The 24,037-nt window shown below is 42.3% G+C and overlaps 1 protein-coding gene and 1 non-coding gene across 2 annotated transcripts in view; one reads left to right on the top strand and one right to left on the bottom strand.

The window, feature by feature from the left end:
- The window catches only part of LOC124615445 (cytochrome P450 6k1-like), a 53,592-nt gene extending 30,154 nt beyond the window's left edge, over positions 1-23,438 (bottom strand). Inside the window, exons 1-3 of the mRNA XM_047143336.1 lie at positions 22,544-23,438; positions 9,215-9,451; positions 3,435-3,686 (exon numbers count right to left, since the gene is read on the bottom strand). Coding sequence (XP_046999292.1) covers positions 3,435-3,686; positions 9,215-9,451; positions 22,544-23,435 — 1,381 coding nt within the window. The 5' untranslated portion in view covers positions 23,436-23,438. The remainder of the gene's footprint in view (positions 1-3,434; positions 3,687-9,214; positions 9,452-22,543) is intronic.
- Trnas-cga lies at positions 5,895-5,969 on the top strand. The gene has a single exon. It is a non-coding gene; the product is annotated as a tRNA-Ser (tRNA).
- Positions 23,439-24,037: the final 599 nt, after the last annotated feature.

Here is a 24,037-nt window from a genome sequence, read left to right as displayed (position 1 = left end):
CCTCCCGCTGGAGGTTCGAGTCCTCCCTAGGACATGGGTGTGTGTGTTGTTCTTAGCATAAGTTACTTTAATGGGAGTTGGAATGCCCTATCCCGACAATGTTAAATTTAGTGACTTGGCTTCCCTGTATTTCAGGAACCACTGTAGCCATTGACGTGAAACTTTTACAGGACGTTAAACTGTATGCCCTGCGTCTACTGAACTACAATCTAACTGCATTTCACCCACTGCTTTTGGAAAATACAATTTTTTAATGACACGATTAAAATTGTGTGTACATTTTTGTACGTTATCCCAAATAATTTTAATTACACATAGCATTACGTTGTTCTTTTAGTTTAGTAGACTCAGGATATGCGTGTTATTACTCCCCGAAAATCTGAATACTCTATTCGAAGTTATTTCTCAGATTTAGGGAAAAATGCAACAGAAAATGTAAATTTTCAGGAACGGCTTCAAAAGTTTCTAAAGACTGTAACTCAATTAATATATGCTTAATTTTTTATTTTTAGTCACTCAGAAGCACCCTGCACCATACTGTATATCATCCTGTTCATCTTTTTCCACGTTTTTCTTCTTTTATTCTTTCGGGACTCCTTAGTGGCCAACTGTGCTGCATACTCTGCTTTACCATTGCGAACCTTGTCCATCCGTTCAAGTTCTCTGATTCAGATTCCAGGATTAATTCCCATAAGCTGTAACACTTTCACCCTATCGATGTTGCCATCATTAAAAGCAATAACAGCATCACTGACCCCCCACTTTAGTGTCTTCATTCCAAGAAAAACATTTTTTGGCAAGCGAGTCCACATAAGATTATTGAACGACTCATTGGGATTTTAAGTCTGATCATGCAGACACTTCTCCAGTAATTCAGGATTTTCCAGATCTCTGTAAATAGGTTTTATGATATCCATGACTGCTGCTGGGATGGAATGTTTATGGCTGTATGAACTGTTTGAGTGCTGGGCATTGCGGTTATTGCACCATGAATCAGGTCCAGGAGGGCAAACGTGGTGTACTGGTTTATCATCAGTTGACAGTCTGTGGAAGAAGGCAGCCCATACTACCTGCTTCATTTCCAACAAATCCTAAATGGGCATCCCATAATACTGCTGTAGTTCATCAATCATTTTGTCTGTCAGCCTGCCTCTTATGGTTTTACCATCAGAAAGTTGTATATATATATATATATATATATATATATATATATATATATATATATATATATAAACGTAGTGAAACTCCGGACATCGGCGCTCTGATTGGTGCCGTGTTCCTTGACTTCAGGAGGTCCTTCGATGCAGGCCGTGCTGTCATATAATGGATAAAATACGAGGTTACCGGATTTGTGACACGGTCCAAGAGGTCCTTGCTGAAACAAATCAACACATCGGTCTTAACGGAACAAAATCGACAGATGCAAACGTAATTCCAGGAATACCCGAAGAAATTTTGATACGAACGCTATCGTTTACAAATGTTCAAATGTTTGCGAATTCCTAAGGGACAAAAGTGCAGAGGTCATCGGTCCCTAGACTCACACACTACTTTAGGGGAGTAAGAATGGAAAATGCTTTTTTAACATTTTCGGATTTTTATCTCATTATAAAATTTGCACTTTTCCGAATAAAATTATATATATATATATATATATATATATATATATATATATGTTAAAAAAACATTTTCCATTCTTACTCCCCTAAAGTAGTGTGTGAGTCTAGGGACCGATGACCTCTGCACTTTTGTCCCTTAGGAATTCGCAAACATTTGAACATTTGTAAACGATAGCGTTCGTATCAAAATTTCTTCGGGTCTTCGGGTATTCCTGGAATTACGTTTGCATCTGTCGATTTTGTTCCGTTAAGACCGATGTGTTGATTTGTTTCAGCAAGGACCTCTTGGACCGTGTCACAAATCCGGTAACCTCGTATTTTATCCATTATATGACAGCACGGCCTGCATCGAAGGACCTCCTGAAGTCAAGGAACACGGCACCAATCAGAGCGCCGATGTCCGGAGTTTCACTACGTTTTTGTTTTCGGAATCCATGTCGACTTTTATACAGCAAATTTTCTTCTCCAAATTATTATATTGCATAAGCATAAGACATCTTCCGTAATGCTTCATCTGACTGGCGTCGGCGATATACGCCTATAATTATGTGCACCTTTTCTACAACCGTTGCTGATAACGGGAATGATGACAATGGAAAAACGGAGCTATTTGATTACGAATTGTAGTTGCGGCCTCCTAGCTTAAACAGATTCCGTCTGTCTCTTGCACACCGAGTGAGATACAGCACTGGTAGAACGCTGGATTCCACCTTTCGCGAAGCTGCATACCGATGTAGGTTGAATACTGTTTCCACCTGTCTCCACACCTAAACACCAAGTGAAGAACCGCAGTGGTACAACACCAGAGCCCATCTGTCTAGCACATACACACTCAATGGCGTACCACAGTGGTAGAACACTGATTCCACCTGTGTCTACACCTACACACCAAATGAGATGTTGCGGCGGTAGGACACCATGCAAGATTTGATATGGTATAGGTATCCTGCTAATACTTTCATTATTTAAAAGTAACAATAACAAACATCCAAAAATAGGATAAGTTATAAATAAAGACCTTGTTGGATCTCCCTACCAAACAAAGGTGACAGACTAACGCAACAAATATTTCTGTTGTTCTAGAGAAAGATGCTAACCGCAGTTTGAATCACAGAATTGAGACAAGAATTGGAAAGACAAAAAGCATTAAAGGATGAGAATTAATAGATAGAAACTGTTTCAGAAGTAAAATCCGCACATTAGAAGCCTACCAAGGGCCGAAAGAAACGCAGGGAATAATATCGGTATAAAGCGTCAACTTAACAATACGATCTGTGAATTTTTTATTGACTTTTATGCTGAATTTTATTGTCTCCATACGTAAAAGCTGTGTACCGTCGTCCTACATGATTTAGAGCTGTTGTCTTTGACATCTGCCTCAAGCACTTCAGCCGGCCGAAGTGGCCGTGCGGTTAAAGGCGCTGCAGTCTGGAACCGCAAGACCGCTACGGTCGCAGGTTCGAATCCTGCCTCGGGCATGGATGTTTGTGATGTCCTTAGGTTAGTTAGGTTTAACTAGTTCTAAGTTCTAGGGGACTAATGACCTCAGCAGTTGAGTCCCATAGTGCTCAGAGCCATTTGAACCATTTTTCAAGCACTTCAGTTCTGAATTTATTTGAAAATCGTAGATGTCGCCAACTGTCAGTTGGTTAGAAACGACACTAAATGTAGTTATTGACGAACTTGTAGCATCTACACGTCGGAAATTTTACAGTGATACTTACGTGTCAGTTAAACTGGAACTACATACATGTTCATTCGAAATATTAATTTTTTAAGTAAAAAGCTATAAAGATGATGAATGGAGTGACTCACCAATACAGATGCGTGGACCTTCGCCAAAAGGCAGAAAGCTGAAAGGATGTCTGGATGCCTTCTGCTCCATAGAGAAGCGCTCCGGGTCGAATTCCTCGGGGTTTATATAGAACTTCTTGTCATGATGGAGTCCCAGTACAGGAACGATAACCTTAGTCCCTTTTTCCAAGACACAATCGTGTCCTGGCAGCTTATAATCCTTCTCGACCTCACGATTTAGAATTGGAGCGGCCGGGTGCATTCGAAGGGTTTCTGTAAAAAAAGGGACATATCTCAAGGTAGATATCTTAGTGAGTATTCTAAAATGCCCTCCACGTAAAGTCTTATTGCTCCTCATATAAAAACATAGTAATCTCGATTGAGTAAGAGAAGGTCTGTCATTCAGAAATTCGTAAACTGTTTGGTTTATGGCCAGCGTTCTTTTATAACCGGTGTTTGCTGCGCTATGAACAGTAAAATAGGTAACAGCGTAGGAGGCTATGAGCGGAAGGTTTATGAATTAGATATTTTTATTCTGCATAATACAATGATGTGCCAAAGAAACTGGTATAGATACGTGTATTCAAATATAGAGATATGTAAACAGACAGGATAAGCGACTGCGGTCGGCAACGCCTATACAGGGTGTTACAAAAAGGTACGACCAAACTTTCAGGACACATTCCTCTCACACATAGCAAGAAAATATGTTATGTGGACATGTGTCCGGAAACGCTTACATTCCATGTTAGAGCTCATTTTAATACATCTCTTCAAATAACATTAATCATGGAACGGAAACACACAGCAACAGAACGTACCAGCGTGACTTCAAACACTTTGTTACAGGAAATGTTCAAAATGTCCTCCGTTAGCGAGGATACATGCATCCACCCTCCGTCGCATGGAATCCCTGATGCGCTGATGCAGCCCTGGAGAATGGCGTATTGTATCACAGCCGTCCACAATACGAGCACGAAGAGTCTCTACATTTGGTACCGGGGTTGCGTAGACAAGAGCTTTCAAATGCCCCCATAAATGAAAGTCAAGAGGGCTGAGGTCAGGAGAGTGTGGAGGCCATGGTATTGGTCCGCCTCTACCAATCCATCGGTCACCGAATCTGATGTGGAGAAGCGTACGAACACTTCGACTGAAATGTGCAGGAGCTCCATCGTGCATGAACCACATGTTGTGTCGTACTTGTAAAGGCACATGTTCTAGCAGCACAGGTAGAGTATCCCGTATGAAATCATGATAACGTGCTCCATTGAGCGTAGGTGGAAGAACATGGGACCCAATCAAGACATCACCAACAATGCCTGCCCAAACGTTCACAGAAAATCTGTGCTGACGACGTGATTGCACAATTGCGTGCGGATTCTCGTCAGCCCACACATGTTGATTGTGAAAATTTACAATTTGATCACGTTGGAATGAAGCCTCATCCCTAAAGAGAACATTTGCACTGAAATGAGGATTGACACATTGTTGGATGAACCAATCGCAGAAGTGTACCCGTGGAGGAAAATCAGCTGCTGATAGTGCCTGCACACGCTGTACATGCTACGGAAACAACTGGTTCTCCCGTAGCACTCTCCATACAGTGACGTGGTCAACGTTACCTTGTACAGCAGCAACTTCTCCGACGCTGGCATTAGGGGATGGACGTGTACGGGTATGGTGACAAGCTCATCAAACTATCGACCCTGCAAGGCAGTAGGAGACGTTTCAACCTGCTGGAGACTCTATAATGGTATATGGGACGTGTGCAGGTGGAGTGATTGGGACCCCTGATACGTCTAAATACGACTTTGACAGGTGGCACGTACGTAAGCATGTTGTCTGATCACCTGCATCCATTCATGTCCATTGTGCGCCCCGACGGCCGTGGGCAATTTCAAAGAGGACAATTCGACACCCCACACGTCCAGAATTGCTGTTGAGTGGCTTCAGGAACACTCTTCTGCTTTAAACACTTCCGCTGGCTGCCAAACTTCCCAGATATTAACATGAAACTTCCTGGCAGATTAAAACTGTGTGCCCGACCGAGACTCGAACTCGGGACCTTTCTTTCAGGAGTGCTAGTTCCGCAAGGTTCGCAGGAAAGCTTCTGTAAAGTTTGGAAGGTAGGAGACGAGGTACTGGCAGAAGTAAAGCTGTGAGTACCGGGCGTGAGTCGTGTTTCGGTAGCTCAGTTGGTAGAGCACTTGCCCGCGAAACGCAAAAGTCCCGAGTTCGAGTCTCGGTCGGGCGCACAGTTTTAATCTGCCACGAAGTTTCATATCAGCGCACACTCCGCTGCAGAGTGAAAATCTCATTCTGGAAACATCCCCCAGGCTGTGGCTAAGCCATGTCTCCGCAATATCCTTTCTTTCAGGAGTGCTAGTTCTGCAAGGTTCGCAGGAGAGCTTCTGTAAAGTTTGGAAGGTAGGAGACGAGGTACTGGCAGAAGTAAAGCTGTGAGTACCGGGCGTGAGTCGTGCTTCGGTAGCTCAGTTGGTAGAGCACTTGCCCGCGAAAGGCAAAGGTCCCGAGTTCGAGTCTCGGTCGGGCGCACAGTTTTAATCTGCCAGGAAGTTTCATATCAGCGCACACTCCGCTGCAGAGTGAAAATCTCATTCTGGAAACATCCCCCAGGCTGTGGCTAAGCCATGTCTCCGCAATATCCTTTCTTTCAGGAGTGCTAGTTCTGCAAGGTTCGCAGGAGAGCTTCTGTAAAGTTTGGAAGGTAGGAGACGAGGTACTGGCAGAAGTAAAGCTGTGAGTACCCGGCGTGAGTCGTGCTTCGGTAGCTCAGTTGGTAGAGCACTTGCCCGCGAAAGGCAAAGGTCCCGAGTTCGAGTCTCGGTCGGGCACACAGTTTTAATCTGCCAGGAAGTTTCATATCAGCGCACACTCCGCTGCAGAGTGAAAATATCATTCTGGAAACATCCCCCAGGCTGTGGCTAAGCCATGTCTCCGCAATATCCTTTCTTTCAGGAGTGCTAGTTCTGCAAGGTTCGCAGGAGAGCTTCTGTAAGGTTTGGAAGGTAGGAGACGAGGTACTGGCAGAAGTAAAGCTGTGAGTACCGGGCGTGAGTCGTGCTTCGGTAGCTCAGTTGGTAGAGCACTTACCCGCGAAAGGCACAGGTCCCGAGTTCGAGTCTCGGTCGGGCACACAGTTTTAATTTGCCAGGAAGTTTCATATCAGCGCACACTCCGCTGCAGAGTGAAAATCTCATTCTGCAGATATTAACATTGTTTAGCATATATGCAGTGCCACGCAACGTGCTCTTCAGAATAGATCTCCACCCCCTCGCAATCTTACAGATTTATGGACATCCCTGCAGGATCCATGGTGTCAGTTCCCCCTAGCTCTACTTCATACAACAGTCGAATCCATACCACATGATGCTGCGGTACTTCTGCGTGCTCGCGGGGGCTCTACACAATATTAGACAGGTGCACCAGTTTCTTTGGCTCTTCATTGTAAAATAAACAATGGTATTCCAACCATACACAATAACTGCTGGCCGCTCGTGGATGATTAATGACAAACGAGTTTAAAATTACGTAATAGAACTGCTTGGATTTTTCCGAAAATCGTCAGGTGTCTGTGTGAGTGAGTGTGTGTGTGAGTGAGTGTGTGTGTGTGTGTGTGTGTGTGTGTGTGTGTAGAGTACATAAATGAGAGATTAAAGAATCTGGCAATTATAGTTAGGGGTCGAACGATGACAGATTAAAGAATCTGGCAATTATAGTTAGGGGTCGAACGATAGTCTTCTTGGACATAAGTGGGTAATGCTCGTTTCACAACAATTCCAACGAACGTGACGTCATTTTGACGCCACGTGCAATATTGACGACGGCGTGATCTTTATGACAAGGAAGAATATGACTGTTATTCCTCTTCGATCAAGTCGAAGTAATATAAGTTCTCCTCTTAGGTTCTTCCAGCACACACTAGGAAATCGCTATATATTCGGGAATAAGGGAATAAAGATACAAATATTTGTGAGAAGAAATAATACAAATTATATAGTAACTCATTTTAATCGCAGCATTTAAAGCTGCACCTTTATGTTCCAGCCGAACCACATACTCGGAAATCATCATATATTCGCAGATAGTCAGACTTTAGTGAAAAGGGAGAATATGAATTATTTTGGTGCTAACTTCAGATTCAGCAGTTAAAGCTGCACCCTTAGGTTCCTGTCCCACCGCACCCTCGGAAAACGCCACACATTCGTAGATGAACAGCGAAATATTTCTGACGAAGAAGAATAAGAATGTTAATGCTCCTCGTTTCACTCGCATCAATTTATAATGTCCTCGTAGGTTTCTCCCTAACCACACACTCGAAAGGCGGCACATATTCGAAAATAAAGAGACAAATATTTGTGATAATGGAGAATATGAGTTTTATAGTTGCTCGTTTCAGTTGCAGCAATTTAAGCCGTCCTCTTAGGTTCTTGCCTAGCCGTATACTCGGATATTGCTAAATATTTATTTCACCCTTCGTCCTTAGATCGGACTGAACGTAAGTACCATCTAATATTGCAGAACGTATTTGTATTACGTTCACAAGAAAGTAACAGAACGTGTTAACGACAGTCACATGGAAAAATAAATTACATATAACGGGTTGCGAACCAACAACTTTCGACTCCAGAAACCACAACGTTATTCATTAAGCAGCTAACCATGTGATGTTTGCCTCGGGTCTTTGTTATGATATTCTATCTTGAATTATTGACGATAGCAACTCACTCCTACGGGAGCGTTATATTGTATGGAACTGGGAACCTAGAAACGACGGAGAGGCTTCTTCCCCACTGTAGCCCGCAGTGGTACACAACCCCACAACAGGCTACGGCAGTCCACCCACCCCACCGCCTCCCCACACTGATCCCAAGGTTATGGCACAGTTCGGCCCCCAATGGACCCCTACACTCTCCTCCCCCCCCCCCCCCCCCCCTTCCAACCCGAGAACGTCTCACACCAGAGACGAGTGTAACCCCAATGATTGCGTGCTAGAGTAATTATGGTGTATGCGTACGTGGAGAAAGTGTTTGCGCAGCAATCGCCGACGTAGTGTAACTGAGGAGGAATAAGGGGAACCAACCCGCATTCGCCGAGGCAGATGAGAAACCGCCTTAAAACCCATCCACAGGCTGGCCGGCACACCGGGCCTCGACACTAATCCGCAGGGCGGAATCGTGCCAGGGACAGGCACGCCTTCCCGGCTGGAAAGCCGTACTTAAGACCGTTCGCATAACCTGGCTGGCTTAAGGGAGCATTCTTATATGAAGGCATCAACCGTCGATAAATAGTTACGTGACACTTTATTATCGCAAGAATTGTCGTGGTTTTGTAAAGTTACGCGCGCATGAAATATTGTGATAGAACCGTATCGACTACTAACGAAAGTTGCTCATCGATATTTTGTGTGACGTGAAAAAGACGTCACGTTTGATAGAATTGTAAGACGAACATTACCCGTCATATAGGTACAAAGACATTGCTACTGAAGGTAGCGTATCAAGGAAGGATTCGTGAATTGTCGGCTTTGTTTATTTCGGGGGGCATTTGTGGCTTTAACCTCGGTACGACTTTACATTGCTGCTGTAGATTTCTTTGATATGCATTGTTGTGTATATCATTAAATAGCCAAACGGCGGATGATGGTGTAATAAGTGAACAGCTACATTGTTGATCGTTTGTTTGGTAATTTGCGTTCTCTTCCGTAAATGACTCTTAGTATGTTAGGATCATATTTCAACTACTACAGTGTGTGAAAAAATCATAATCATACAACGTACCGTTCACAACCTTTTCCAAGTATGGCATCTGAGTCATTATATCTTCATATGTCACATCGCCGTTGTTCTTTTCCAGTACGTCGTCAATTTCTTCTTGCAGTTTCTTCTGGATATCCGGGTGTCTAGCGAGCTCGTACAGACAGAAGCTTATGGTGGTGGAGGAAGTTTCGAACCCAGCGAGAAAGAACTCCCACGACTGTGCTGCCACCTCGCTGATCGTCAGGGTCTTACTTTTTTCTGTCAAGTACAAAATATCTTTGTAGGCAGTCACTTACGTTACAAAACAAACACGTTTAATAAAGCATAATCCTACTACAGTGATTCATGGAACGATTCATTATGAAGCTTTCCCACTAGTTATTGTCGATGAACATTATGTAGGACTGAAATACCAACACTAATTGCAGAAAACATGCTTCTGACCCATTCTGTCCCTAAACTCATAATATTTATAAAGGAAATAGTGCACAAACTTAAAGAAGATACTTTCTTATTTATACAGGTTGTTTAGAATTGAGTGTTCTACACCACCATCAGCCATGATAACTCGTAACAAAAGAAATAAAAATTCACTAAGTAACTCGCTACGATCACGTTTAATGCTTGCACTGGCTACGGTGTCCGCAACAGACCACTCAGAGCATTACTGAAAGCTCAATGACTCGAAGAAGGCGTAATGCCTGGCTTGCAGCGAGAGCATAAACTCGAACGCCATCATTATTGACTCCAACTTCACCCACACACCTCAGGGAGGGCGCACTGGAGCCACAGAATCAAAGCGCGGACCCAGAGTGGCTGGGGACTTGTGATGGCAACAGTGCCTGCAGTTGCCAGTGGAGGAGGACAGCAATAGAGTTTGTCTGCACACGCGAAAGTGGCTGAGTGGGTGTAGGGCTCTGGGTTCGAACCGTAACCCAAAAGGGTGGGAGGCTGGTCGCTAGGTCAGGAGTATGAGATGTAGCATGAATGGTAGGCCTGTGACTAGAAGGGCCAAGGTCAAGTGGTGGCAGCTTGTAATTTCTTGTACACTTATAGACTGGCATAGACCTCCTCTCGAAGCTGATGGTTGGCAGACTGCAGGCATCCGTCTAGATATGAGTAGTATATATATGAGCTTGGCTCATCCCTTATTTCGTGATCTGTAGCAACAGTGGCTGTGCCTTTCTCCTGTGACAAAGATGAAATCTGCAGGGATATGATTTGTAGTAACTGCCCTGAAGGTGTGGAGGCAGTATTGTCGAATCAACGGGTTTCTCTTGGTCTAACCATGCCTGGCTGGCCTCTGTCTGACCTGCTTTCATATGCCTCTTGCATTAACGGCGTCATTATTCAGAAATGCCGAGTAAAATAGTTGCTGTGCAACATACCTCTCCTCTGCAGGCGATCTGACCCACCAGATCACAGTTCATTATACAGTAGCTCTGCAAAGACTTGATATGCATCTTACAGGTTACTCATTATGTAAAGTACATTCAGTTTTTCCTTTACTATAGCTCAGCTAAACTAGAGGCTTTATTTTTCTTTTTATCTAAACGATGTTCTCTATGACTAGCCCGCTAATTATCACTCGTTTTCACCCGTGACTATGACTCTATTGAAACCTCAAAAACTAGTAAAGGAACGTTATAACGTTCTCCCTTGACAAATTTCTTAGGAATTATTTAACAGCGAGTGGTGCTACTCAGTTAAATATTCATGCTTGGCAATCTTCTTTGCTTATCACGTGGGTTTTCAACTAATTCTTAGTTACTAATCATTATTTATTACAGGTAACCCAATCTACTATCAACGGATGTACTGTGAGTTTCTAGTGGTGTGTGGGTATTGACTCTTGTCAGAAGGAATTGGACCAGCACATAATCGTGATCAGTCGGTACTGGTTCCCAGTGTTACAACATGATAATATACAAGCAGAGTTTGTTCATTAGTCCCATCTCAGATGGTACTTCCTTCCGAACATTCAAAAGGCGAACTGGGTACTGCTCCAAAGGCAGCAGTGTACGGCTTAGCTGTGCATGCTCTCCATGGTGTATAGCAACATGTATCCCCATAACCTCTACTGGGGCATCCTCTGTGCTTTAAGCCAGTGACTGCAAGAACCTCGCTTTGGAAACTCCTATGTCCAGCAAATCCAATCAGGCCTGTATAATGCTCAGGAGTCGGTTCATTTTCTCAACAGCCGTTTCCCCAAACCTCGTTGCCTCCGCCATTAGTCCCACAACGTACATACGTTACACAATATGCTCTGTCACAGGTTTACTAACTGGATTGTGCGATATTCTATTCCAATTTTGTTACTCTCTGCCACTTCTCTTACTCGACCCAGAGTATTATTATGCTTTAAAACGTCGTCGACAGCTGTGATCCCGAATATCATCTTCAGCAGCCTCCCTCCTGCATCTAACTATCCTCTATAATATCTCTGCAAAATATGTGACATCAAATATATCGCTTGGCGAAATTTCTCCCGCAACCGTCCGTAAGAAATACGTAACCCCTGGTATTACTCTCGCACTTCTTCTGGCACTCCCTTTGCCCCTTCTTCAAGGTGCCACTCTGAGAATCCCTCCTGTAGCCTTCACACTTCGCTTCTCACATCCCAGGCATTCTATACCAACCATAATATTTATCGATGATGATTGGGAATTTATTCCTCACTTTGAATGCACGGTGTGTCAGCCTTAACATCTATCGGTTACTAGTGAGAATGGCATCCTCCTGTCTGGATAACAGCACCCTTCCCTTCAATTGTTGGTCCTGCAACGTGCTTACTACTTCTTCTCTGAAGATTTGCAGTGTTGCCGGGACTATAACGTCCGTCGTGATCGTCTTTGGTGTTGCCGCAAAACCAGGTAAAAGAAGCTGCAGTCATTCCTCCCCCCTCCCGCTTTCCGAAAGACCCAACGTCGATAATCTGCTTCCATAGATAAAAAATCAATATGTCATAATACTTCTCTTGTACTCGATAAATCATTACAGTCCACCTCAAAACAAACCAGACGTGGATAACCCTTAAAATTTCTTAACTAACAAAATAATCCACTAAGCACATATCACACATATGAGATACAATCACTGACAATCCTTCCCTTCCATGTAACAATCAACGTCCGAGACTAGCATTAAAAGTAAAATTTTTTTCATACAGACATGCTGAAATAAAATCCCCCTACGTATTTCAGCAATCCTTACACATGGAATTTCGTGTATGGCTTGCTCTCCACTCTTCCTCTTGCTGCTCGCCTTAGGTGCCAAAATCTGTGACAAAGAGTCCACAGTGCGCTGAAAACGTCGAAGGTGCCCCACATGGACAACAGTTGTCTGTGCAAGCAAATGCAATTTCACATATACTTCTGATGCCATTTCAATCACTTGGTATGGCCCCTAACACCGTGATAATTTCTTCTTCTTATACTTTGGGATATATGAATTTGTTGACGTTACTCACAGTCCTACTTGATACCCTAGTAATTTACCTATACTCTTCTCCATCCTCTTCTGATCTTCCAGTGCTTTGATATTTGTCTTTTTCTCGGGGTTTCCAGATATTCTCCAACGTCGTTGCACATTTCCGTACTGCTTTCCCACTCGTATTACATTTTGGTTTGACTACATCAAATGGTAAACGCATATTCCTGCTATACACCACCTTATGCAGCGAAAGGCTCGTGCCAAGATCCCTTTTCGAATTGTATCACAGTCATTATGGTGGCAATTGAAGTAATGGCTCGACATCTTACGAGTAGTTCGATGAACGTGCTACTTCCTTCCGATACCATGTGGATTTAATGGAGTAGTTCTGAGTTCATAAACCCACAACACAAGGCACAACTGCTACACCAGATCTCACGTGGAGTTGGCACTCTGGTCCATGACTGTCGTCTCAGAATTATTTACTTTTACCTTGCTCTCATAACTGAAATGGCGATCATCACAGGGACTCTTTCATAGGGAATGATCAATAATAGTCAGAATATAGTGTTTTGATACTGGCGTCTGACTAACAGATCTAGCAACGTTGGAATGTGGTTATGGCATTTTTTAAACCAAAAAGCATTCGATGACACTAGTAATGACCCTAAGGGACTGTAAGTGCTGCCTTTGTTCGGTCCTCTGGCACTGCTATAAACTGGTGATAACCACTCTTTCGATCTATTTTAGAAAAGTACTTACAATGCTCTAAGCTACCAAACTTTTCGTAATTTTAGATATCGGTTATGCATCCATCACTGTTTTACTACTTAAGTACTGATAATTGCGACAGAATCTACGCTTCTTCATTCTGTCTGATGAATTCTTAGGTATGATCTTGACCGGTGCTCCCCAGCGACCAGTACTTTGTTACGTCATTGTTCAGTTGTTGGTTAATAAATTCTTGCATATTCGGTTGTAATTGATGGGGCATCATATACGTTTTCCAGTACACAGATCCATTATTTCCAGTAGGAATCCTGTGCCGTGTTAAGGGCGTTGCGAGCAACGGACCATGAGGGCTAAACAGGTCCTCAGATGCTAACAATTCTTCCGTAGCTACCCCTCTCTCTCTCTATGTTTACATGTAATGCCTTGCTTATGGCTATAGTTCACACTTGAGCAGTCTAGATCGTCTTTGTCTATCACATCTAAATTAGTAACTAACAATCATTTGCGTAAACTAAATTCATTGTTACTGAAACTATCCACACCGATGGAAGTCATTCTCACACCGTTTATTTCCTGTATTTATACAATATTGCAACGTATAATACATCACAAAGCTTCCAACACATCATTATCCTCTGGAGGCTCTACCACACACACTTGTTAATAACGTCTTTTGTTCCCCCAATCACCCAAGTAATTTCCCAGTGCCTTATAGCAAATTGAGCCTTAATGATTTTGCCTGCATATTAACTGATTTGATCTTTATGATAGACGAAACTTGTGATAATACGTTATTGATGACAGTTTCTTCCAGCTGGAATAATGTCCCTGTGAGATCCAACATGCATCGCAGAAAGTCAGTTTTAACATGGTGCTTTCATAGGACTGTGCAACACCCTTCACCTACATGGGGCACAACCTTCACACTATCCTGTAACTATTCGCTCCAAACCTGAAACCCAGCAGTGCTCACTGTAGTGACTCCACATCACTACACTCTACTCTATGTAACCTATAATGTGGAAGGTTTAACTGTATTCTAGTGTCCAATAAAAATCAGTGTTTTCTACCAGTTACATCTAGTAAGCAATATTGCACCTCTGGTAGGATTTGGATTTCCCAGTTGTGATTAATGATAAATTATTCTACACCTGCTCACTTCGTCTTTTGTTCCTAAAATCCTGCTTCTAGTGTCAAGTTATGCCGCATTTCATACATTGAGCTTGGTGAGGCTCCTGCTGGATGTGGCCAAACATGGATATCTACAACATTTTTTGTCAGTTGAGAAGACATCATTCTCATACATAGCAAATGCCTTTGCTGCCCCATCAAACCCACTTTGGTCATTCGTAATAAGTCTGTCTCTTGGCGGCCATTATGCCATCTACAAATGACGACACATCTTTTTTTGACTTTCCTGAAAACAGGAGAAACTAAACTTGCATAAATTGAATCTAATCAAGGAGCAGTCAAACCGGACAAGGCCAAATCCTGTCTCATAGCAGCTAGCCATCTAGACGTATCTCAATTACTTGTCTTTAATTATGCTACTTGATTCGCCAAGAGACACCCTGTCTCTCTGACTCTAGCATTGTGGAACCCCCATCCACCAAACCACAACGAAAAAAAGGAAAAAAAGAAAATAACAAGTACAAAAAAAAAAAAATCACACACACACGCACGCAGAAGCAACTACACTAATTCTTAATTTTACAGCTAGTGATAAGCGACCATGACTCAGTACACTGTTTAGTAAAATGTCCTTAGTGATGACACATGTGACAGCTAACAGGTTCTGACTTAGCATATAGCGTGCTGTGGTATAACAGATTGAAATGTGTGCGCCTGACTTTGTACATTCCAGTGTAATCTCCTTCACAATTTCCACTGAACTGTGACAAGTTGGTCAGTTCTTCCAGCTTCAAAAACTCCACCTACAAGTTTCCGTGACAGTCTCGTTTCTTAACCATTCCTCATGGACACAAAACAAGAGAAGGAAAAGCAGTCAGCCGTCTCACCATTCCTTGTACTTGATGCAGTTTTCTTGGGCTAAAGACATGGTCCTGGATCTCACTGCAGATGTCAGTAACCGTATCATTCACCCTTTGCAGGGAGCGAGAGTGGTTGACCTCTATGGTGAGCAGTGGAACTAGGTTGCGCATGGTCAGGAAGTCAGTCTTTCCCTACTGTGGGCGTGGTTGCAGTATAGTGTTTGGTGGATGCCTGGTTATTGTCTGATTTATTGTCATGAAAATAGCATTGTTATTCCCTTTGTTGTATAGCAAACTACAACATTCGACAGTGCTCAGTGGAGCCTACACCCTCAAGCCGTACTTGGCTGGCAAGGAGATGCTGAGGTAGGCAAGCGACTTGTTGTCACTGACCAGTTGCAGTATCGCTTAGCCAACATAGCAAAGGAGTTGTCTATCCAACAAGGGTGTTGATACAAGGTATCGACACAAACTTGGTGTAGGGCATGCCGGAGTACATGGAATCATGCCACAGACTGTGAGTTAAAGAGCACTGAGCTCGCATTTAAATTTATGGCGAAAGAGTCAGCCTTCAAGAATTGTGAAACGAACCCTGTCGTCCAGGACCGGATGCCACAAAGGGCGCAGATTCACCACGAGATGGGGAAACGCAAAGGCGTCTATAGTCTATTGAGGCCTAAGCGCTGTAATGTGCAAGTGAGACAGACTAGAACCTTCGTCATAGGGAAACCCAGAGGAAGGCTTTTGTGGTCAATGAGATGTAGCAGTGTTAAATATGGCGGACCTGAGATTGGCCATAAAGGGAATCATTTATGAAAACTATTTAATTCTGTAGTAATGCAGGGAATGGAGCCACAGTAATTTTAATCTGCTATCCTCCATAAAATTTCATGGTGATCCCAATAAAACTCGAATGTTGATCATATCTATAATAGTTTAGGATTTACTGTTAAAGTGAAACTAACAAGTTTTGTAACAAAGACCTGAATGCTAAAATCTTAACGCTGTGGTCGATCTTAACGATCGACATTCCATATAGAAGCGCATGATTCAAATAACAAACTTTGTAAATATCAACTCTGTAACTTTATTTGTTTAAAAATATAAAGTAAATTTAAATTATCAGTATTTTCAGTTAAGCATCAGATCATCATTTCCTCCAAACGAAACACATTGAACGATGACAGCATGACACCTTATTGAATTATTAGGTAATAGAATATTTGTCGTAAAGTTTAGTGCATAATAGTTACTTTTGTTCTTCATTTATTTATCAGAAAGAACATGCAACGCTACTGGCCTTGACATTCAAAGATAAGAAGGGAATTGCACTGGTTTTGTGTAAAAGAATTTAACGTCTGTTATGTAATGGATATTATTGTTACTTTATTTATAACGTGAAAATGGTCAAGCTTTGATTATTTAAATATGTTAAAATGTAATGTAGAATAAGCTGTAGCCAATCGGATGTACGACTTCGGGAAAGAAAACTGCGCTAGTCAGTTGAGCGAAGATGTTCGGTGCGCGAAAAACGCGGTCGGAGACGGGCAGAGGGCAGTTCTGGTCGAGACACCAAAGGGGACAGATCGGATGGAGACGCGAAAACGGACAGTCGGTCTTCAGGCAGCTAGCAAGTGAAACGACTTAGAAAATTTAGCGTTGTGTAGTATCGCGAGACAGTCTCTGAGCGGAGAGCAGCCGCGCAACTGGTGTGAGCTCTAACATTTCGCGTAGATAACTTGTATTTCGGGATGAGATTGTGAATGATCGAACTGTGTCAAATGGATAAGCGCTCGAGTGTAACAGTAACTCTAAATACGACCATTTTCACTATTACTTTGCTTTCTGAATAAACATTATTCTAACCAAATCGCAACTGTGTGGCCTACATCATTTGTGGGTCGTTAATTTAGCTCCCGCTGTTATTATTGCTGTATTTCGCAAACTTGGCAACAGCCAGACAATTAAAGCAAAGGGTCACAAGTGTCTAATTTGGGGCGTGTAATGTGACACGTGCGGTTCAACACCTAGACGAGTTTGAACCAAGACATTTCGACGAAGTGAAACCGCATGAGAGCCCGAACATCTTTGGGACATTAGCTCGCAGGGCGCAGTGTGATTGGAGGCGGCTCGCAGCGACAGTGCCTGTCCACGCAAGCGCAGACAGACAGCAGCAGCGTTTCCTGCAAGGATGAAGGATACGAGCAGCTGCAGAGTCTCAGTCTCGAACCAGACACCACAATGGTAGGAGGCCGGCAGCAACAAGGAATACAGGACAGCGTTGTTTCAATGTGATGGTGGCCAAATTTTGAGTGGAATGCTGCATTATATGCAAAGCTGTTATTTGTGGGGACAAATGGGTAAAGCCTATAGGTTTTATTTAAGAGGTCATATCAGTTAGTAATGCACATTTGTTTCAATGCATAACATCCCTGCTTTGCCAAAGTCGCTGATGCATTAGCTTCTTGACCCTTGACAGCTGGTTTTGGTGCTGGTGATAACAGAAATTAAGTTACCATCAAAGGCAGGATTAACACCAAACAGGTCCCATCACCATAACTAGTGCCAACTTGCTGAGCTACAACCAAAATCGTCCCCCCTGTGTCACCTGGAGTGAAGGAAGACACACTGAAATGTAAGAACATTAAACTCACATTACATTCATTGTACATTCTTGTTTAACAACTCTCTGGGTATGCTATTTTTACATGAAGTTACACAGTACATTATGCGTGGTTCTAGTTGTACCACTTACATTTCAATGGGCTACGTATATACTATAAAGGAAATACTGTGAAAGTTATTATGAAACTGTATCTAAAACATATCGTTACTGCAGTTCTACCGGAGCTGATTTTTCTCTGAACGAAAATTACTATTAAATTTTGAATTTGGTCTTCCAGAGCGAGACAAGAGAAGTGCTAAAACCTAAGACGAGTTCACTCTTGGTGCACGCAGGGAGAGAGAACTTAGTCTCCGTATAGCCATTGTTTAAGTCAGTTGGTTTCAAAGGATTTCAGTAAATGAAGCAGCGAATACCGAAAAAGAAATATTAAAACGACTCAGATGGAAGGATTTGGAGGCAAGCAGGCCATATTATAGCTTGCTTCGTGATCTGATGATGAGAGACCAAATTTAATACGACGGGGCTGCTACGCATTGGAAATAACCAAATAGTCATGCTGAGGTAAGGCAAAACTTGCTTTGGACAGTATGAATATGTGGAAATCCTCTGACTGGAAGCTCTATACTGTTTTTCAGCTGCAATAATGCTAGATTATTCAACGTTCCTTTCAGTTTCGTAACAGGAAATAAGCTTTCTTTCTTTTTGCTTCATGCATTTTAAAAAGAAATTGTACTTTCATAAGTTTTTATAAACTTATCACTTTGTTTGAATTAATTTAAACGTGAATTTTACATATAATCCTTCCCTGTTTTGTGATGTTTAATAAAATCTCTATTTCTGATGTTTAACTGCTATATCTTTTCCAATATGTTAGTCTGACAGTAGCGTTTCAAATTATGTGCAGGGTGATAATTATTGAACAATATGAAAAAAACGTAAATTAGTTACGAACTACGGCGTGCACACGCCTTATTCAACATGTAAACGTCTCTACAGATATGCGATGTTCGATATGCCTGCCATCATTGGCGATGATGTGGCGCAGACGAATAGTGAAATTCTGAATGACCTTTTTGAGTGTCTGAACATCTACATCTTCATCTACATGGATACTCTGCGAATCACATTTAGGTGGCTGGCAAAGGGTTCATCGAACCACATTCACAACTCCCTATTATTCCAATCTCGTATAGCGCGCGGAAAGATCGAACACCTATATCTTCCCGTACGAGCTCCGATTTCCTTTATTTTATCTTGGTGATCGTTTCTACTTCCTACCTATGTAGGTCGGTGTCCACAAAATATTTTCGCATTCGGAGGAGAAAGTCGGTGATTGGAATTTCGTGAGAAGGTTCCGTCGCAACTAAAAATGCCTTCCTTTTAATAATGTCCAGCCCAAATCCTGTACATTTCAGTGACACTCTCTGCCCTATTTCGCGATAATACGAAACGTGCTGACCTTCGTTGAACTTTTTCGATGTAATCCGTCAGTCCTGTCTGGTAAGGATCCCACACCGCGCAGCAGTATTCTAAAAGAGGACAGAAAGCGTAGTGTAGGCAGTCTCGTTAATAAATCTGTTACATTTTTTAAGTGTCCTGCCAATAAAACGCAGTCTTTGGTGTGCCTTCCCCACAACATTTTCTATGTATTCCTTCCAATTTAAGTTGTTCGTAATTGTAATTCCTAGGTATTTAGTAGGATTTACGGCCATTATATTTGACTGATTTATCGTGTAACCGAAGTTTAACGGATTCCTTTTAGCACTCATGTGGATGACCTCACACATTTCGTTATTTAGGGTCATCTGCCAATTTTCGCACCATTCAGATACCTTTTCTAAATCGTTTTGCAGTTTGTTTTGATCTTCTGATGACTTTTTTAGTCGATAATCGACAGTGTCATCTGCTAACAACCTAAGACGGCTGCTGAGATTGTCTCCCAAATCTATTATGTAGATATGGAAAAGCAAAGGGCCTAGAACACTTCCTTGTGGAAAGTCAGAAATCACTTCTGTTTTACTCAATGACTTTCCGACAATCGATGCTGTCGATGACCTCCTGATGATTATTTTCAGCTCAGCAATGGTTTTTCGGTTATTGCCGTACACATTTTCTTTAATATAGCCGAATAAAAAGAGTCGCATGTGTTCATATTCACAGAACATGGTGGCCAATGGAGGCCCATGCCAATGGACTCTGGGTACCCCAGAACAGAATTTGGTCCCCAAAGCGCTCCTCCAGGACTTCAAACACTCTCCTGTTCGATGCGGTCGAGCTCCATCTTGCAGGAACCGTCTCTTGTCGAAAGCAGGGTTACTTAGAACAATGGGGATGAAATCATCTTCCAAAACCTTAACATATCGTTCGGTAGTCAACGTGCCATCAAGGAATATCGCATAACTGTGCATTGCACACCACACACTCTTCGTGGGTGAAGAGACTTCTCGATCGCGGAATGAGTGTTCTCAGGCCCCCAAATGGGCCAATTTTGCTTATTGACGAACCCTTCCAAATGAAACTGGGCTTCGTTGCTAAACAAAAGGATATTCACTTCAAAGTCCTGTTCGTCATTTCTGTGGACAATAGTGTTCGCGAAACACAAGCGCTGTTACATGGCTCTGGGGCTTAATGGCTGATGGATTTCATTCTTGTACGGGAAGAGATGCAGGACTTCAATAACAATTTGTTGCAGTGTCTCCCAGCTTATTCCCACCTGTCGTGCTGCTCATCTGATCGATTTTCTGGGGCTGATTTGAAACGCAGCACGTGTTTCTCGATGTTTCCAGGCGCTTTCAGCCTTTTTGACGACCGACATTGCCAACAATGTCGTCACGAACACTACCCGCTCTCTCAAACTTGCGAATCAAATTCTTGGTTGTTAGCATATTTGGACTTGTTGTCTTCATTTGAACTCGGTCGCAAACTTCCTTTCAGCCGCAGTTCGGCTGTTATTGCTCGCATAGTGTGCCTTCATAAGCGCTATAAGCTCGGTCGCGCTGTACCGTAACGTTTTCACGTGCAAATGGCCAACAACAACAAGTCGCATGCGCATACTAGTTCCCATCATTCGCCGCGGCCAGCTGTGCAATTTGAACGTCCTAACGCAAACCGTTGAGAAGTTATGACGATTTTATTTCATACACTTCAATAATTGTCACCCTTTAGATTTAAGATGACGACTACAGTAAATGCCAACGCTGTTAGTTCATGTGTAGCTACGAACAAAATATTAAAGTTATAGGTTACAGTAATATTATCCTGAATGCTTTCATAAAATGAATTCTCCTATCTGTTGCAGTTTCAGGCACATTTTCTGCAGAGGCTTTGTAGTGTTGTACTCAGTACAGTAATATGTAGAAGTTTAGATAAGTTTTGTAATGAGAAAAGTTATTTCGTACAGATGTAAACGAAGGAAACTGTTTCTTGGTTTAACATCCTGGTCTTTACGAAAGTAGAAAAGCTGTATGAAAGAAAATACTGGTAATCATTTGGCTGAAATGTAAAACACATAGTTGCCCTACTCTAACTGGTAGCAGATATTAACAAGTAGAGCTTCTAGAGATGTGTTATACTAGTCCCCGCCTCAGTTGTAGGCCAAGTCTTGGCGCTGCATTTCCGATAAGAAACATCATCCATAACTCAAGTAACCAGAGAAAATATTAGTGTTAACATGCTTTAGAAACGACTGTCACCTATTAGAATGTTTGTTGGAGTAACAATAGTCTTGAAAGTAACAAAAGTAGTTTTTCAGGCCTTGATTTGTTAATTAAGACTGCTTTTGATTTTGTGTTTTGTAAGTAACTGCATCGAAAATTGGTTTTCATCTTAGATGACTATGTACACCTAACTTCATAATATAAGTTCGTATTTTGTTAAACATGGTGCTAGATTGGACTGTACAATTAATGTCAGGCAACAAATGTTTCATAACTATTGTGGTTACATTCGGTCAGGTCAGAAATTCTGAATCAAGTTTAAACCCAAGAAACAATAATAAAGGCAATACAAGTAAAAAAAGAAAAAATGTAAGCTACTGATGACAGCAAACAATAGCAATATGGCTCATGATAGATCTCTCATAGTCTATCCGACAATGAAGAAAAATTCTACATGACTATTTTAAAGTGGATCTATACCACCAACTACTTATTCCTACTAAGAGGTGTAGAGTGCATCGGTGATGGAGAAGGGGGAGATAACATGAAGGCAGCATATTGGTATTAGATTGCTCTAAAAGTACGAAAAACTGGTGGACAATCATATTTCAGAAACTGTGACTTTTCAGGGACTGATATGAAGTTAAATTCTTTTAGGTGGCAACTTCTATACTAGGAGTGAGAGTTATTACCGTTTTAGAAGAAGAAATGTGGCATGTGTATTGTCTGGGTAATCAACAATATTAATTCCAATTATGTTAAATGAGACATTTGTTGCATATTATGTGCACCAGAACAGAATAATGATATCTTAATATGGTGCAAGAGCATTTAAGGATGACAGTCTAGATAATCAGAGATATAACACTTAAATTTATTTTTAACATCATTGACACTGAGGAACAGGACTTACCTTCCTCATTCTTCTGCCGTACAATTAAGAAGCTGTCGTCGACGTATCCTTTGTTCTTCAGCTGAATCATCAGCTGTAAGAAGTCCTTCCTGATGATGCCTGTCTCCTCTCGGTAATTGACTGTGTCCTTGACGACGCGTGTGAAGTACTCTGCGACATCCTTTGGCGTGAAGGGTACAGGTAGCAGTTTGCGCAGTTTGGGATTAGAGAGGCCCAGAGACAGGGTCAGGAAGGTACGCAGGGATGGCTTGAAGAAGCGCCGCCCCCACTGACGGAACTCCGCCTCGGGGTTGTGCTGACTGTCGATATCGATGCCGAAGGCGCAGGATGCGATGACATCAGTAGTGTAGCGGACAACCAGCTCGCGGACTTCCACAACACTGCCCACAGGTGTGACGTCAACCAGAATGCGTGCGTTGTCGCGTACTATGCCGAACATGGCGCGCATTTTTCCCGACGTGAATGTGGGTGTCAGCTTCTGGCGCAGAGACCGCCACTTGGGGCCACCGAGGAAGAAAAGATGTACTGACAGGGGATCTGTCTCCTCGTCGATGTAGATGCCCCGGTCGGGAAAGTGGTTGAAATCCTTTACTAGGATGGTTTTGATCAACTCTGGATCCCGCACAATGAGGACAGGGTAGTTTAATGCGTAAATACCGACGACATCCTTGCCATCTGTTTCTAAATATATGTCCCGCAGGTCCTCGCTAGGGTTCTTTCTCATTAGTGTCGTGTTCCAGGCATTTCCTAGCGGGAAAGTTGGCTCCAGATATGGCAAACCTTTTTTCTTCCAGTATGTATAATTGATTTTAAATTTGACATAAAGTATCGCGAAAATAGTTGTCAGGAGAGCCAACATTTCAGTCCCCCATGAATCGAAGAAGATAGCCATTTTGATTCCTAGACAAACGAAAAAAAGAATAGAGCATTAGTCTGATAGCACGTAATTACTTATATGCTTTGCTGCATTGTTCAGGCCCTTGACTACCATACTTTAGAAACAACACTCAAGTGAACTGTATGATACGAACAGAACAAATAACAGGTGTTACCTATCCCAGTTCATCATGTCTCTTTCAGCACTTTAATTCCACTATAACTTAGCTTTCAAACATCCGAAAAGATATATGAAGCTGATTCCTATGAAGTTCTCTTTCCTTTCGTACCTGATGTCGTCTGGATAAACTGATGTATTCTAATACGTGTGGAGTGATAGATGTGAGAGAAGCCAATTTTTTGAGCAGATATGTTGATACATTAGATGAAGCAGATCTACAATGCTGTTTTCAGTCTTGATTGTTGCAAGAAATTTGTTAAGATTAAGGGACATTCTTACACAAGTGCGCTTGCCACGCGAGACAGGTCACAGGATTAGGAACAGTGCCATTGTTTAATATAACTGCTTCTAAACTGGTAGTATCTATATCGTTCAATATACACTCCTGGAAATGGAAAGAAGAACACATTGACACCGGTGTGTCAGACCCACCATAC

Source organism: Schistocerca americana, chromosome 5 (genome assembly GCF_021461395.2).
Source record: "Schistocerca americana isolate TAMUIC-IGC-003095 chromosome 5, iqSchAmer2.1, whole genome shotgun sequence".
Taxonomy (NCBI): Eukaryota; Metazoa; Arthropoda; class Insecta; order Orthoptera; family Acrididae; genus Schistocerca; species Schistocerca americana.
This window is presented reverse-complemented; position numbering and strand designations above follow the sequence as displayed.